Source organism: Rana temporaria, chromosome 6, assembly GCF_905171775.1.
Source record: "Rana temporaria chromosome 6, aRanTem1.1, whole genome shotgun sequence".
Lineage (NCBI taxonomy): Eukaryota > Metazoa > Chordata > Amphibia > Anura > Ranidae > Rana > Rana temporaria.
Window position 1 is genome coordinate 165,047,100 of NC_053494.1, and position 18,645 is coordinate 165,065,744.

The 18,645-nt window shown below is 37.6% G+C and overlaps 1 protein-coding gene across 4 annotated transcripts in view; it reads right to left on the reverse strand.

Annotated features, from left to right (window-relative positions):
- MAP3K20 (mitogen-activated protein kinase kinase kinase 20) overlaps positions 1-18,645 on the reverse strand; it is a 277,073-nt gene that overhangs the window by 99,394 nt on the left and 159,034 nt on the right. For 2 of the 4 annotated variants that reach the window (XM_040357731.1, XM_040357732.1), the window contains exons 11-12: positions 12,049-12,184; positions 11,884-11,922 (exon numbers count right to left, since the gene is read on the reverse strand). In XM_040357731.1, coding sequence (XP_040213665.1) covers positions 11,884-11,922; positions 12,049-12,184 — 175 coding nt within the window. The remainder of the gene's footprint in view (positions 1-11,883; positions 11,923-12,048; positions 12,185-18,645) is intronic. The other 2 variants (XM_040357733.1, XM_040357734.1) reach the window with 1 other exon arrangement.

An 18,645-nucleotide genomic window follows, 5' to 3' on the forward strand; every position in this document is an offset into this window, starting at 1 on the left:
CGTGTTGGAGCAGTGTGAACCTGGCCTTATTGTCAAAGCTTAATTGAACAAGCTGAAGTTAGAAGCTGACTGGTTACTAAGCACCGCTGCACCAAATTCTGTGAACACCAGTTTTAGTAAACCTTTCCTGCAGTGTGTATATACAGTAGATGTCCAAAAACATAAAACAGATAAAACAAATTTAAATGGAAAGCTGTGGCAAGCAAATACAGTGCTATATGGTACATGGTAGTGTATTGTGAAATGGATACTTTTAGCTGGGTTAGCTAACAAAAGAGATGGTCAAGACAACTTTTGAGTATGTTTTTTTATTAATTACAAATAGGTGATAATACAGCAAACACATAACATGCAATAACTTCATGCAAGGCAGGCTCCTGGATATTTAATAAAGCACTTAAAGTGTATCTCAATCCAAAAGCAGGATATTGCAGTTTATCAATACTTAGATTGTTTTGTTTTTATGTTATCTTTATTTTCACCTGGTGAACCAGCCAATAGCCCACTTCCTGTCTTAGGGTGGCTCCTCTATCTCTAGAGGAGCAACAGAGAACCCTTTGGATAGCAGCAATGTCTAGAGAAGGTAGTGTTGAAATGCCTATACACTAGTGACTAACAAATGAAAGCCCAAGTCCAGCCAACACTTTTTAAAGCAGGTACACAAACCCCCCCCCCCCCTTAAGGATATAGGTTTCACATAACTAAATAAAAGCCGACTATTGTAAGCACCCATCAGTAATAAATGTTTTGTCTCAACCTTCTAACTGCCACTTTTTTTGCACAGCTTGCTCCTTTAAAGGAAGTTGCAAAATAACAGCAGGATCAAGAGGTAAAAAAGTTACAGGAATGTCCTAGAAAAACAAGGAAGGTAATCATACAGTATACTTATTCTTCTGTGAGTACACCCCTCACATTTTTGTAATATTTTATTATATCTTTTCATGTGACAAAACTGAACAAATTACACTTTGTTACAATGTAAATTAGTGATTGTACAGCTTGTATAACAGTGTAAATTTCCTGTCCCCTCAAAATAACTCAACACATTAATTATTGTCTTATCTGCTGGCAACAAAAGTGAGTACACCCCTAAGTGAAAATTTCCAAATTAGGCCCAATTAGTTATTTTCCCTCCCCTACTGTCATGTGACTCGTCAGTGTTACAAGGTCTCAAGTGTGAATGGGCTGCAGGTGTGTTACATTTGGTGTTGTCGCTCTCTCATACTGGTCACTGGAAGTTCAACATGGCACCTCATGGCCAAGAACTCTGAGGATCTATAAAAAAATAATTTTGCTCTACATAAAGATGGCCTAGGCTAGAAGAAGATTGACAAGACCCTAAAAACTGAGCTGCAGCACAGTGGCCAAGACCATACAGTGGTTTAACAGGACAGGTTCCACTTAGAACACACCTCGCCCTGGTCGACCAAAGAAGTTGAGTACATGTGCTCAGCATCATATCCAGAGGCTGTCTTTTGGGAAATAGATGTACGAGTGCTGCCAGTATTGCTGCAGAGGTTGAAGGGGTGGGGGGAGGGGGGTCAGCCTGTCAGTGCTCAGATCATACTCCTCACACTGCATCAAATTGGTCTGCATGGCTGTTGTCCCAGAAGGAAGCCTCTTCTAAAGATAATGCACAAGAAAGCCTGCAAACAGTTTGCTGAAGACAAGCAGGCTAAGGACATGGATTACTGGAAACATGTCCTGTGGTCTGATGAGACCAAGATAAACTTATTTGGTTCAGATGGTGGTAAGCGTGTGTGGCGGCAACCAGGTGAGGAGTACAAAGACAAGTGTGTCTTGCCTACAATCAAGTATGGTGGTGGGAGTGTCATGGTCTGGGGCTTCATGAGTGCTGCCAGCACCGGGGAGCTACAGTTCCTTGAGGGAACCATGAATGCCAACATGTACTGTGACATACTGAAGTAAAACATTGATACCCTCCCTTCGAAGACTGTGCCGCAGGGCAGTATTCCATCATAACGACCCCAAACACACCTCCAAGAGGACCGCTACCTTGCTAAAGAAGTTGAGGGTAAAGGTGATGGCTAAAGCCTATTCAGCATCTGTGGGGCATCCTCAAATGGAAGGTGAAGGAGCGCAAGGTCTCTAACATCCACCAGCTCTGTGATGTCATCATGGAGGAGTGGAAGAGGACTCCAGTGGCAACCTGTGCAGCTCTAGTGAACTCCATGCCCAAGAGGGTTAAGGCAGTGCTGGAAAATAATGGTGGCCACACAAAATATTGACACTTTGGGCCCAATTTGGACATTTTCACTTAAGGGTGTACTCACTTTTGTTGCCAGCGGTTTAGACATGAATGCGTTGAGTTATTTTGAGGGGACAGCAAATTTACACTGTTATACAAACTCACTACTTTACATTGTAGCAAAGTGTCATTTCTTCAGTGTTGTCACATGAAAAGATTTACGGTAATAAAATATTTACAAAAATGTGAGGGTGTACTCACTTTTGTGAGATACTGTATAAGTTGCTTTTTATTTTGCCTCTCTAGTACCACTTATTTTAAAATTAGAATGAATAAAAAATAATAAAAATGTAATTTTAAATGTTTTTTTCCCATGATTTTTAAGATGTTTTAAGATGTTTTGATAACTAAAAGGTACAGTATACAAGAACAAATTATGGAAATGGGAAACACTTCTAATCATTGCACTAAAAAGAGCTTACACTAACAATTAAATTATAAAAAAGATGGTAAACTTCCTTATGTTCTGTAAAAGCTTAAAATAATCAGATATATTTGTATATATTTTATCAGTTCCAGGATTTGAAATATGTGTGCGCTTATTTAATATATATTAATTATTTTGTACACAATACAAATTTATACTTCTATCTTGTATTATACACCAAAGACGCTTTATTAAATATCTCGCTGCTTTCTCATTAAACTATCAATACAGACATTAATATGTTTGTGATGCCAAAACACAAGTACATTAGTTAGCAAAAGCTACTTTCACTCATTAATAGAAAACAATATAAATACATTTATTATCGGTATCACACGATTTGGTTAGCAAAAAAAAAAGTGCCATTTTCTGATAAGCTGCTGACAAACCAATAGTTTTTTTAGATTATTTGGTTGAAATAAATAAAAAGAAAAAAAAAAAGGGAAGAGATATTTTCTGATAAAGCCAATTGTCATGACAATAACAAATCAATTCATTAGTAATTCTCTCTCTTACGATTATATACTGTGCATATATATTTACACACACTTTATTACTTTACATGTTTTTTGTCTGTAGTTTACAATAGGAATCTTTAAACCTGAAAATGTATTTACTGGGGACTCTTTTTTAACCACTTAAGAACCGGACCATTATGCAGGTAAAGGACCTGGCCAGTTTTTGCGATTCGGCACTGCATCGCTTTAACTGACAATTGGGCGGTCGTGCGATGTGGCTCCCAAATAAAATTGGCGTCTTTTTTCCCCCACAAATAGAGCTTTCTTTTGGTGGTATTTGATCACCTCTGCAGTTTTTATTTTTTGCGCTATAAACAAAAATAGAGCGACAATTTTGAAAAAAAAATCTATATTTTTTGCTATAAAAAATACCCCCAAAAAAGATATAAAAAAAATGTTTTTCTCAGTTAAGGCCAATACGTATTCTTCTACATATTCTTGGTAAAAAAAAAACGCAATAAGCGTTTAACAATTGTTTTTTGCAAAATGTATAGCAGTTACAAAAGAGGGGATAGTTTTATGGCATTTTTATTAATATATATTTTTTTTACTACTAATGGCGGCGAACAGTGATTTTTTTTCGTGACTGTGACATTATGGCAGACACATCAGACAATTTTGACACCATTGTCATTTTCACAGCAAAAAATGCTATAAAAATGCATTGTTTACTGTGAAAATTACAATTGCAGTTTAGGAGTTAACCACTAGGGGGCGCTGAAGGGGTTATGTGTGACCTCACATGTGTTTCTAACTGTAGGGGGGCGGGGCTGGATGTGTGACGTCACTGATCGCCTTTCCCTATATCAGGGAACAGACGATCAGTGACATTGCCACTGTGAAGAACGGGGAAGGTGTGTTTACACACACCTCTCCCCGTTCTTCAGCTCCTGTGACCGATCGTGGGACAGCGGCGGCGATCGGGTCCGCGGGGCCCCGCGTGACTCATGGCTGGGCACTTAAAGGGGACGCACAGGTACGTGCCTGTGCCCAGCCGTGCCATTCTGCCGACGTAAATGTGTAGGAGGCAGTCCTTAAGTGGTTAAAGGAAGCAGAAAAAAATGGAGATTACTAAACTTGTCTCCTGAAAATGCCAATAAAATAGCTTAAGTACTTAATGCCAAACTACTAGTGTATTCATATATACATTCTTCAAGTTATCTTTAGGTATTACTTTAGAAGCATTTAAAAGTTTTAGTGTTAAAAAAGCATTTTAAAGTGTTAATAGCCAAATTTGTATTTGTATCAGCTTGATAAGCTCCCTGTGCTATAGCCGGCAATACTGATCATTGTATTCTAACAGTGGGGGGATAGCTCAGCGAAAAGGGAATCGATGTGGATGGGGGAAATTGGCAAGTGCAAGCTGGCGAGTGGACCAGAGTCCCTGAAAGCGCTACCCTTGCAGCATATATAATATCTTTACTTGAGCAAAATCAGCACAGCTAATAGCAAATTCCAAAAACAGATTTCCCAAAACCTGTTAGATATACAGTACTCATATATCCTTTCTTTCTAAAGATGTTACGTGTTCCAATATATCACAAATGAGTTTATTATGTCAGAGAACAGTAACCAGGAAGCTCATTCTAATCCGTGTCCCTTGGTTCCTTGGCTATGGTTACAAGAACTTTTGTTCTTTTTTGGACGGTCATAATTGCTTTTAGCTTAACAAATTTATTGGATCATTTTTTGGAATATCGATCAGCAACTAATTAATGATATTTTTGTGCCATATAAATATAAAAGTGTATATGCAAAAAAACAACATACTGATTCAGGTATGTCATAAGCACAAAAAAAATTGAAAGCACAACATTAGCCCTTTTTTTTAATACTATACAAGTCAGGTATTAATGTATTTTATTTTTGTATTATTTACCAAAAATAAAATATGAAGAACCTGAATAATTTGCAGAAAACTGCTCAACTTTTAAAGAAATGTAACTTTTTTTTTCTCACAGTGAATGTCTGTATTCTTCCTACAAAACATGAATTATGTACCGGCCCTGATATCTTCTCAAGATAAGTGACAACACTTTTACATCCTGCATTGTATTATGACTAAACTGCTTGGAGTTCTAAAGGTGCAAGGGAATAATCTTCCCCAGTATATTTCCAAAAGAAAGAGGAAATTCCTGCAAAGGATATTTCTGCTAAATACGTTTGTGGGTTTTATTTGTAGAAACTTTCTATTGGTTGTGATGGGAATTTGTAATGGCACATGGGATCCTAATCAAGAATCCCAAATAAACCTCATGCATAGCCAAAACATTTTTTTATAGCTTTGAATAGAGTAGGGAATTGTTAGGACCCCTGTCAAGTTTTTTGTTATTGTTTTTGTCTTTTTACAGTTGCCAGTAGAACAAAAAGGTAGGGGTAAATCTTCTACACTTGTTCCACTTTGAGGTTGATTTACAAAAAGCAAATAGGCTATTCAATTTGCAGGGGAATTTTAACTTTTTAAATAATTTTACTGAACAGGGAAAATAAGTGCTGGGAGGAGGAGAGTCCAGTCACATGAATGGTCGTAGACTTGTGACCAAGTGCGATTGAAACGCATAAACTTTTACTGTACCCTGTACTGTCTGTGATGTCTTTTGCATGAAGGATCAATAAAGTTGAAATGTTGCAGCTAATTCCAGATCTCTTTTGATTGCGTTATGCAGAAAATACTCCGGACACCGAGACCTGTATATTATGAATGACAACTAAAAAGCAGGCACAGTGTGAAGTTAACAGTTGTGGTACTCACTCTTCTTTTGAAATAGGGCCCTAAAATTGGGTGTACATGGGTCGATTGTCGGAAGACAACGGCCATTCAGGTAAGAAAAAAAAAAACATCCCACATTCAACCTGTGTGTATGTTGGTCTGTTCGAAAGAAGCTAGCCACTTGGCCGGCTTTGTCAGACGAGCATGATGGAAAACCAGCAGCAGAACGATTTCCAATCATCGCTCTCAGCCAATGGCAGAGAGTTCTGATTGGTGTGTTCTGGTGGGGGGCGCCCCCCTGTCAGTACACAACAGCTTAGTGGGGGAGATTGCTGAACTAACCTTGCCTGGTTTAGTACAGGGGCTCTGACTGGAGCTGACAGTTTTTTTGTTGTTCAACCTGCAGAGTTGAGTGAAAGAAAAATGAATAGGGTGTGCCCGTCTTAAACCTGTAAAAGTCAGTAAACAACCACTTGGTTTGATAAATTGGTATCTAGAAAGGAAGTCCTACTTTTATTAGTCACGCAGAAGTGCTGGTACCATTATAAAAACGATTATCTGTCAAAATTCAGCCCATGTATGTCCACCTAAGTAACACCTGCAGTACTTTCCGCAACCCCATCAACTAACGCAAAAAGCCCAAAAGATTAATAAAACAGCAGCAGGAATTTCAGTATCAAAAACAAGCAGATGGATAACAAGTAAAACCACAAACAAAGTAAAATTAACTTTAGTTACACTGCACTTCTAAAATATACAAGAAAAGAAGATAGTAAAACATTGACATGTTGTCAGATTGCTGTTTGATATCACAGATAATTTGAGCTAGATTTTTTTTTTTGTACTTGGAAAACACAGTTTTGCTAGTTCCATTCCCTTCAAGATCATTATGTGCCCAAAAAAGGGTTTACACCACTTAATTGGAATCTAGTCCATTTCTGAACACTCGACAATTTAATCCTGTGATGTGTTCTTGCTTCTCGCAAGTACATCCCTATTTATTCCCTTAAGCAAGGAACACAATGTGACTTGCTTCTTTCAAGGATCTAGAAGCTGATACAGAGGTCACACATCACTACCAGCTGCCTGGCAGGTCAGCCAATTAATTTATAGTTATCCTGTAAAAGTTCCTGAGATCTTTCTCTTGGCAGAACACTACAGAGTGATACTATCCCAATAAATGTCATTCTTGATCAGCTCAGCATGCACCATAACAAAAGCTATTAAAGGTGCAGTACGGCCTGTACATTATTAATTTTTATTATCAGTCTTATAAATCAGATAAAGAGTGATCTTGAATTTTCTTCCAAGGTGTACAATATAAAACAGACACTTCTATTACAAGCCCATTGTTCCATTCTGAAGTGCATCTCAATGTCGTCAACAGGACATTGCTCTGTTAAGCTAATTTGGAGGTGCAAGCAGCAATGACAACACGCAAAGAGCAATAATCCCCAACCACCAATAAGATTTCAGTTCAGGGAAGCTTGAAGTGTTACCAACATTGCCATTTCCTTGCTAAATAACTGTGCATGTATTTATTATTTATTCTATCCCAAGATCAACAGGATTTTCAAACATAGACATTTGGAAAGGTTAAAGCACAGTATGTTGGTCTTTTTTGAGACAGTAGGCCCTTAAAAAATTGGTTTAGTTGTATTAAACCTGCCCCAGCCTAACCTTGCCTGCCCCATAACAAAACAGATTGTATTCTGGTAACTATGTAGTAATACTTGCAATGGTCGTATTTAGTATATGAATTCCTCTTTTATTTACAGTTTTTTTTTTTTTTAAAGAGACACCTGTAATGTTCTTATTACGAACTTTCAAAAAAGGTAATTATATGCAACGTGCCTGAAATATTTTTGGAAAAACAAACCTTTAAACTCAGTTGGCATTGCGCTCACACCTTAATTGGGGGCATGTGAAGCCCACTAGTATATTCTTACGGGATAAGGTTTAAAAATGTCGCTTTCCTGTTTAGAAATAACGCAATGCTAACAGGCGGCAACGCCCACTGACTCCTGGAAATGACGACACAAATCTCCCAGGAGCCAAGGCAATGCAGGTAATGACAGATCTCACTGCGGCGGGCGAAACAGGAATACAAAAAAAAAAAGATTACGCCATGGAGACCAGGTAAATAAAGCTAGAAAAATAAACTAAAAAACGGTCAATGATGTTTTAACTTGCCGTATTAAAGCGGATGATGCAAAGATGCAAATGTGGATGGAACTCTGCTTTAAATTGATTTCCACATTTACAGTAAGTCAAGCTGTACAGCAAAAACTACAGTTACAGGGATTAGGACAAACCAACAACCCTTTTCTAAAACAAAGAAAAAAACTGTTGCTGTAACTTCTTGAAAATCATATTTTTTTTTCTATTTTTTTTATTGCTTATTTAAAGTCCATACAAAATTAAATGCATTTCAGGTACACTGCATTGTCCACGGTGTGACAATGCAGATGTGCATTTTACTGCAGTTCAAACAACTTTGTTACCCTGTTAAAGGAAATGGAAAAATGTGGCTCTACTAGCAGCATCAACTAAAGAAAAAAATCGATGTTATAGGGAGAACAAATAAATGTATGGACCCTTTAGTCCATACATTTTTATGGAATGAGTCTATGCATGTGTGGAACAGGGAAGAAAGCTGTAGTGGAGCAAATAAAGAAAGCTGTAGCTCATTGCACCGTACAGTTGTCATGGCAGAGTGAATGTGTTGTCTGGGGGTATGTAAAATGGGGAAAATTTCTAATGAAAAGGGCAGGGAAGTAGACTAGATCAGTTTTATTAAGACTAAATGTATTCTTTACAAATTAACTCCATGCAAAAAGAATATGACTTTAAGATTATGATTTACGTGGGCGCCGCGCATGTTATGGTTAAATCATCATTAAAAAAAAAAAAGCAGCTTGCAGTATCACATTGGGCTAATTTAGCTGAATGAGTTTCAAAGAGCCCAACTGCATTGTAGAAAACATTGAGTGTCCTTGTGTTTAATAAAGCCATGCACTGTCAGACAATGACACCTCGGAAAGAACAATCCACTGTGAGATAACATACGTGCATTCATTATCCAGTGTCACTTGATTTAAATATATGGAAGGATTACATAACTGGTAGTTTAGAAAAATATATCAGCTATACAGTATAAATATTATGAAAGAATTGCATACTTTAAATAGGAATACATAGTGGATTAATTTAATTATGCTATTAAAAAAAAAAGGAGGCATAAATAGCCAGTAAAGACTCTTCTGAACAATACAATTTGGATTGTATGATACATAGGAAATTAACATAAAAAAAGAAAAGTTGTATGTATAAGCCTTTGGCTATTCATAGTTTAAAAGGTACTGAGATATTTAGTTTAAAAGGACATGAGATATGAGATGATTGATGGAAATGGCTGGATTGGGTGATTGCTGTCAAGGGGAATGACATGATTGGGCTAGATACAAAACCTGGTACTACTTATTAAGTCTATGCCACCAATAAGACAGCACCAGCATTATCAACTCCCCTTCACCCTACTCTTTTCTTTGAAGAGGGAAAGAGGAAGGAAAGCCTGGCAGATCTAAGCATGTTTACAAGAAGGCTTTGCCCAAGTATGATCAGAAGTCATACAAAGCCTCACAAACACTTAAAAGAGTATTTACACTTTTGTATTCAAATTTGAGAAAGCCCCATTATATGTTTTATTATGTATTGTTATTTACACAGCATACTGGAATAATTAAAAATATATTTTTCTTACCCTTTAGATGTTTCGGAGGAGAAATTGCCATGGCTGACTGCAGGCATTTCTCAGCTAGCTCAGTTTGATGTGTCCAGTTCCCCTAACTAAAAGAAAAGCTTTTTTTTTTTTAGCTTTGGATAGAGTGGAGAGGGATTAGAACACCTGTCAGGTTTTAATTGCGGTCTGTGTCCCCGTTAAGGAGATTCCCTTTTCTATCTGTCCTGTTTACCATTACCATTGAAAGTGAAATGCCTTGTACACACGATGAGTTTTCCCGGCAGTAAAAAGTTTGCCAGGAAAACAGAGAACCTGCTTGGTAGCTTTTTTCCCCTACACACGGCCGGTTTTCCTGACAGGAAAACTGCCATGAGAGCTTTGGTCAGGAAACCCGGCCATGTGTATGCTTCACCGCAGTGGGAAACTGCCGGCTTAAAGACCACGGGAATCCCGGCGGGAAAAAAGAGAACATGTTGGGAAAACTGCGATGGAGCATACACCCGGCTGGTTTTCCTGGCCAAAAGCTGTCATGGCAGTTTTCCCAGATGGGAAAAACCAGTCGTGTGTACAAGGCATAAGTATAATAAATCCCAAATATTGGGTTGTGCCCAGAAAAGTAATAGAAGAGAAATCTTCCTTTGGGGACACTAGTTCTGGTAACCTGGGAGTTTCCAAAGAATTTCCCTTAATTTGTAGGTATTTATTTTTACTTCCTGTTGGGCTATGGGGCGGGAAGTGAAGGGAATTCTCCACAATGGGACACAGATGGCGAAAAAAAATTATGACTCTTCCTTACTCTATCCAAAATGAGAAAAAAAAAAGTTTTGCCTATAGTTCTACTAAAACATACAATGGAGAAGCCAAGCTCCTAAACATTTAGGGGCAGATCCACAAAAGAATTACGCCGGCGTATCTATTGATACGCCGGCGTAATTTTAAATTTCCCGCGTTGTATCTTTGTTTTGTATCTACAAAACAAGATACGACAGCATCTGGGATCGATCCAACAGGCGTACGTCTTAGTACGCCGTCAGATCTTAGATGCAATTTTTCGGCGGCCGCTAGGTGGCGTTTCCGTCGAATTCCGCGTTGAGTATGCAAATTAGCTAGTTACGGCGATCCACGAACGTACGTCCGGCCGGCGCATTTTTTTACATCGTTTGCGTTCGGCTTTTTACAGTGTATAGTTAAAACTACTGTTATGAGGCGTACTCAATGTTAAGTATGGCCGTTCCCGCCTCACATTTTGAATTTTTTACGTCGTTTGCGTAAGTCGTTTGCGAATAGGGATTTGCGTAGAATGACGTCACCGTCGTGAGCATTGGCTTGTTCCGGGTTAATTTTGAGCATGCGCACTGGGATACCCCCACGGACGGCGCATGCGCAGTTAAAAAAAAAACTTTGTTTACGTCGGGTCATTTACATAAAACACTCCCCCCATCACAGAGATTTGAATGGCGCGCCATTACGCCGCCAAAGATACACTCTGAGGATTCGAAAAAAAAAAAAAGGTACGGCGGCGTAGTGTATCTTAGGTACGCTGCGCCAGGTGGATTATTGCGCGAAGGTACGTGGATCTGCCCCTTAACCTTTTGTTGAGACCATGTTCAAATTGAGTGCAACTGATGAGAAATCTGCCCCCATGCTCCAGACATGGTGAACTATGGTAATAGCTTCCCTGCCCCTCTCATAACTGAAAAGATCCTTCCTTTCTGGAAGTTCCAAATTAGAGTATCTCAAAAGGCAAAGGGCAATTTTATAATTTTTGCTATGTGAATGGGGATATGCAACAGATATAAAGTAGGTATTATCCCAATGTAGCTGCACAAGTGGAAATACCCAAAACCATTCAATTCAGAGTAAAGGGTTCACAGAAAAACAGTTAGAGCATTGAGCCTGTACTCACTTCCCTGCCATCTCATTTTCATACCAGAGCCTTAAAAAAAGACAGGTAGATCTAAACATGGGAGAGCGCATTACTCTTTACTCAGCCTCTCACAATGCAGTGTTTATTTCTGGAGTGACCAAATCTTAGACCCAAATTCTGTCACTTTGGGGAAGGGTCTAGTATGTTTAAAAATTACAGAATGGCTTTAGGGGGCTTTGGATAGGAGAGAATGTGTGAAATGTAACTGGAGGCTAATTACCACCACTGCTATCTAGCATACCTAGTACTTTTTGCCATCTCTAATTTAAAAGGAAAAAAAAAATCCCTACCAACCAGTTGTCCATGTCAATCCCAGCATGCCAGTGCATCTAAATAGACCAAAGAGTGTTAGTATGCTACCTACTACTGGTTTGGTATCCTTAAGAGAGAGAGTTTTTCAGCATTGATCACATGATATCATAGAGCACTTACCACTTATAGGTAAATGTACCTACCGGTGTGTGCGACTGTTCTGTGAGCTTTTGCTCCCACATTTTTAAGTGCTTCTCCCGTTCTTTCAGTTCTTGCTCCTTAAAGCTCAAGTCTCGCTCAAGCTTTTTCAGCCTCTCCAGTGTTTCTTCAATTTCACATCTGTGCATCACAAACAAAAATAATTTGTGTACTGTTAAGGCATACTCCGCAAAGATCAACCCTGCAAGAAAGGTTGTGGTAAGGTTTTCATATTTTATCGATATTTGCTACAGATAAACATTCCATTACCAAAAGCATCTGGGGAAAAAACGTAAGGAAAAGAATGTTCTTTGTTGGCGTTTGTGAATTTGTAATCATAATTAAACTGTTGAACAGTTCTTGTAGGTCCACCATCTGCAAGGGTATGGAAATCTGTAATTACATTACTGCACACTGTAATTTGTACAGTATAATTTTGGCTCTGATGGTGCACATAATTATGACACCGGTATACTAGACAATTAATAACCCGAACAAAAACTAAACCAAATACTTACACAACATACAAGAATGTAAGAAAGCTCAAAACATAGTTGACTCTATATTGTCTTTGTACGGTAAGAATACAGTAGGATGACAGTATGTAAATGTACTGTGGGTCTTGTCAGAAGGCTGGGGTAGGCAAGCTTTTTAAGATTTAGGACTGGTAAATGTGACCAAGTATAATGGCAGTTGAGCTCTAAGGGGTCAATATGACTCTTTCCTAGTCTATCCATAAATATATTGGCAACATTTGGTCTCTTATTTATCAATCATCTGCTCTAACCTTCTGGCTCATAAGAAAACTGTCTGTATACAAGGATTGGTTGGTTTTGTTCATATTTTTGTTCAGTTCTATGCCTTTGAAACTGTGAACTGGATATTACAGAGAGATTTACTTTCTTATAATTCAGGTTGTGTTTAAAAGCTCATAAAATAAAATGTGGACATTTTGTCTTGTGGGGCATCAAACACAAAGCAACGGGGCTTCCACAAAAACCACCTTTTCAGAAGTTCTCTTATTTAACAGACATATTAAATTTACCATATATGGACTAATACATAGCAAAATGACCTTTTTATTATAACTTTTTTAGAATAATAATAAAAGTGGGACACACATAGACCACATGGTACTATATTCAAACCTACAACAAAGATGAAAACAGCCTTTACAAAAGGCCAATATATTTTTTTTCCAAGCAATGCAGAAATATAGATTGGGTTGCCGCTAGGAATTAAAATATTCCCCACTGGCAATCGGTAGGCGGTCAGCGATAGGAATTGTTCCAGAAATAAGGATCTAAGCAACGTGATCAAATAAGTCGAAGATGACATTTTTATACAAAGATTTTGATATCTCATGATTCAATTCTACATACTGTTCTTTTGACCTTTGTATAAGCTCAGAGCAAGCGTACTTTTTTTTTTTTTTTCGGCAAATGCCTCTCCACTGTCAACATTACAAAACCAGATGGACGGCCACCTATCACTTAAGACAGATCTGCTACAGAAGTACAGAACAGGAGAAGGGTTTGATCTTGCCAAAGTGAAAGCCGAGACAGTGGTGAATCCTCATTAAGTGTAGTACTTACACAATGAAAGGTAAAAATATAAAGACAGACCCCCCCTACCTTTTTTTTGCGCTGTGAAAAATAAATTCATTTTCAAAATGCACAGAAATTTTTATGTTTTTTTTTTTATTTGAACCATTCAGCAAAGGGGTTGTATTGACTTGCATTGTACTGATTTTTTTTTTTATACCAATACAATTATTATAATTGCCATTACATTAAATTAATTGTACCTTTTCTAAAATATTTGATACGCTACATTATTAATTATCTCTAGCTGAAGGCTTCCATAAACCAGATGTGGGTTATAGCCTTTTAATGACAATTGAGAAAAAGTTTATGCGGTTTACCAGGAAAGCTGGTTTTATCCAGTTACCAATTTTTTAGCAGAGTTTCTAGAACCGTTAAATACCGGATCTGACCTAATCTGATCTTCGTTGTGGCATTCAACTACTTTGTATTGTGCTATTTTTTTTAATTATTTTTATCCAGCTCTAAACTACTGCTATACTATTTTTCAATTACTCATTTTTCAATCTGGCAACCCCATAGTGCATGTCTTCTTGAATGCAATCAATTTCTGCTACAAATAAACAATAACTATTCATATATTTGTATACAATGCTATTAGAGCCGAGTTACACAAGAACAAAAATTGTAAGGGTGAATTACTAAGATTTTGGTTTGACTAACTAGCAATTATTTTAAACACTGGATTTAAAACACGCTGGATTGAGGGTATTCGAAAAAATAGAATACAAATAATTACATTTACAGTCATACATAATAATTACTCCAAGACCATAAAACCTTTGTAATTGGAGGTATGGCCAGTTTTATTCATAATGCTATTTGTAGCTTTATAGATGGAGGAATTACTCCTCCCTTGCATGCTAGTTTTTTGAATAAAGCTTGGTGAATTAAGAGTTTGTCAAAAGGAGACCTGTGAATGAACAGCCTTATGAAAAATCTTGCATGATACCAATAACATAGACATCATTTTTGTATTTTTCACATAGATAAATTACTTTCGTTTAAATTATTAACATCTATATTAGAAGATGCAATATTAAAATGCTTGAAAATAACCATTTGCTGACTTTTTGTTTGTTATGTATACCTTATACAGCAGTAGAGAACTAGCTCCATATATTTTGATGATGGTGGTGGTAATGATGCTAAAACATCTACTCCTGGCAATCTAAATTGTGGTACTAAATTACCCTTATAGCGTTACTTACCAATATCAAATATTATCATCAGCAGCTCCAAATTCCATAATCTACCCTGTTTAATCAAGAACTATACCTTTCTGTAAAGTCCCTGACCATCCAAGCACACAAGTTAATCCTGGGTATAGACACTGCTATCTTGCCACCCCCATGATCAGGAGATTCCACACATGCACATAACATCCTGGTCTGCATCATGTATCAACAGATAAGCAAGAGTCCTATAATGTGTATGCTACCTTTAGAAAGACTGAATAAAGGAAAGAATGGGTTTATTCTTTTTTACAGTGCCTGGGTCAGGATTTGCATATTACAAAGAAGCAGAATTTTAGAGGTTATGCAATATGGATATAGAATATAAAATCGGATTACTGCTATAGTATTTGTTTCCTTTTTAACACACGTGCATGTTGGTACTTTAGTGAGTATGAGCTGATGTAAAGCTGGATTTAGGTTTGTTGTTACAGATGGATATCCAACCTCAGTGATAATGAATTACAATACCCATTATAATTTAAAGGCACATATAATAATAAATTATTTGTCAAGGAGTCCCTACTAATATACCCCTGCCAGGGATCAGGACAAGAAAGGCTTTTAAAAAGGCAATCTTAAAAAATAGCCCTTTTGCAAGACATCTCTAGATGTAATTTTTGTAGGTTTTCTTGCTTCTTCTATTAAGTCAAGTAGTGTTCTTGTAATAAAAAAGGAGCACTTTAGACTTTTCCAAAACATAACACTAACCTTAAAATCCTAAATTGTCTTTTTCCGCCTAGTGGAAATACTTTGTGAATCAGGTGTTACAAATCCCAAGGGGAAAGTCCCAGGTATTCGAGAGGGCCTGACAAATTTCCATTGAAAACCTCAGGCACTGAAGGGAAGCTATAATGGTTTTGGACCATTTTTTTTTAGATTATGTTTTAACATTTTACACAGGTTTTGTCTGCTTATATAAAACCTTTGTTGGATTTTTTTTTAAATAATAATATTAATAACAATAATCGAAGGTAATCTCATGATAAATGATTTGGATAGCATTATGGGTTTTCAAAAGAGTTTAGAAAATGTTGTTTACCTGCCAACTCTATACTAAATGTATTAATTAGATTGTAAGCTCTTCTGAGCAGGGCCCTCTCAATCCTCTTGTATTGTATTGTAACTGTATGGTCTCCATTTTATATTGTAAAGCGCTGCCTAACCTGTTGGCACTATATAAATCCTGTTTAATAATACTTCTAAATGAAACTCCTATGACAGTGGTCTATACACAGAAAGATGCAGAAGAAGTGAGGAGTCAGTACACAGATTTATTTAGTTGTGGGTGTGTCAAATTCAGCTTAACTTTTTAAGCTATGTTAGGATAAGCATGGCCCAGAGACAATGCGAAAAGGAACCCCGATCTCCACCTGAACACCCATATATACAAGACCACTACACATTAAAGCGGAGCTCCACCCTAAAGTGGAACTCCCGCTGATCGGAACCCTCCCCCCTCCGGTGTCACATTTGACACCTTACCTTTCAGGTATTGCACCCACTTCCGGCCACACTCGGGCAGACTGCGGGCATGATGTTACCTCCCGTCCCCCATTGTGTTCTGGGAACACTCGGCTCCCAGTACACAGCGGAAGCCAATCGGCAGGCATAGCGTGACTCGCGCATGCGCTGTAGGGAACCGGGCAGTGAAGCCGGAGCGCTTCACCTCCTGGTTCCCTCACCGAGGATGGCGGGGGGCAGCAGAGTGACGAGCGATCGCTCGTCCTCTGCTGCCGACGGCGCTGGACTCCAGGACAGGTAAGTGTCCTAATATTAAAAGTCAGCAGCTGCAGTATTTGTAGCTGCTGGCTTTTAATTTTGTTTTTCAGCGGAGCTCCGCTTTAACCATTCCAGAAACGTTGATGTGTTTTTATATCTCCTGAGACCAATATTAGCATGCCATAAGTGCTATAGCAGTTTGAATAATCAGGCCTATATAATATTAATTTTACAGGATTCATATAGCGCCAACAGTTTGCGCAGCGCTTTACAACATTAGGGCAAACTGTACAGTTACAATACAATTCAATACAGAAGAAATCAGAAGACCCTGCTCATTAGAGCTTACAATCAAGGAGTGAGGGTCTCAAAAGGACAAGTAAACAAAACCACACTGCAGCTGGAAAAAAAATGTGTATTTTTATTAGCAGTATTGAATTCAATCGCACTAAAAATCTTTGGGGTTTCAGAAGCAGGCAGCACAAAGTAGGCCAACCACCCAAAAAATTATAAAATGTTTTACATTTTTGAACTAAGGAATTGGCCAAAATACCTCCTCAATGCTAAACAGATCTGAACAGCGGCAAAAAAATATTTAATGTAATAATATTTAAATCAACTTTATTGAAAACTGGAAGTTGAATTAATGTCCAAATATGTTTACTACCATTTTTTCAAACTGATACCTTGATTTTTTTAAACGGTTTTATTTTTTTAATAAATGTTATGTAAATGTTGTGCATGTGCTGTTTGTTACCTAAATCTGTTTTTATTTATTCTCAAGTCATACATGCAGAAATCCAGAAATGTCCCAAGGGTTAAAAAATGTTATGAACTGAGACTTGCCAGTTTTCAAAATGCCCAGTGCATGCAGCTTGCATTCCCCAACAGCAGATGGCGCAAAACATTCCTAATACCATCTACTAAGCCATTCCTGCATCTTCACACAGTTGATTCCGGATAGGAATCATGTCAATGTTAAATCATGCTATTTATACTTCTATCATGTGATGTGGCTGCAAGCTCAGAGTCACTTTTTCCATTTACAATGTAGCTGCTTCAACCTGCTGATTTCAGGTTTCAATAAAACAAGGCTGTTTGCTGCTGTGGGATCCGTCCATTAGTCACATTATCTTTCTTTGCAGTCAGTCTCGGAGACTTTGACTGTATTACATTTCATTAAAAAAGCTTTGAATATTCTTGGATCAGCGTAAGAGTTTTCCCTGGCCTAAGTCCAAGCATTCTTAATATAGCCTGCAGTGGGAAACTTGTAGTACTAGTCCCTCTGGAGATATAGATTTGTTTGCAATGTCCTTTTGCAAATGCTAAAAAGAGCAGATGCCTCCAGATTATACCGGAGTGAGAATGGGAGTCTGGGTTTCATATGATGTTAAACTGGGAAACAAGACTATAAAAGTATCTTCATAAAACTGGTTGGCTTACCTTGTTGGTACGTTGTTACAGTGCTAATTTTGTTTAAAATGTTATTGCCAAGTTATCCCAAAATGCTTTACAAAGAAAATGATTCAAAGCAATTCAAACAATTGAATCATTTAAAGTGTAGATAAAAGCAAACTTTTTTTAAGCTTTGGATACAGTAGGGAAGGGTTAGACCCGCTGCCAATTTTTAATTGCTGTCCGTTTCGCCTATGTCACCAAGATAAAAAATGGAAACCCCTAAATTTTAGAGCTGACATAAGAGGAAGATTTTATAAACCTTGCTTCCTTATAAATAGATATATATGCAAATATGTATATTTGCTTCTTAAATATGCAGAATTTGCTTCCTCAACAATGTTTGGGGATGCTCTGAACTAACCATTTTTATTCAGATTATTTTTTTTTTTGGTTTGAGCTAACTTTAACAAAATAATTACAGCAGCACATGACAAAAATCAGTCACTACCTAATGCTATTCAAGAAACATCACAACTGTGCCAACGTTAGAAAGTTCAGTGTAATCCACTGCAGTCCGAATCCACACAGTCCTTACATGATGGTAGATCTACATACTGAAGTCTGCCTTCTGCAATTTCTCTCT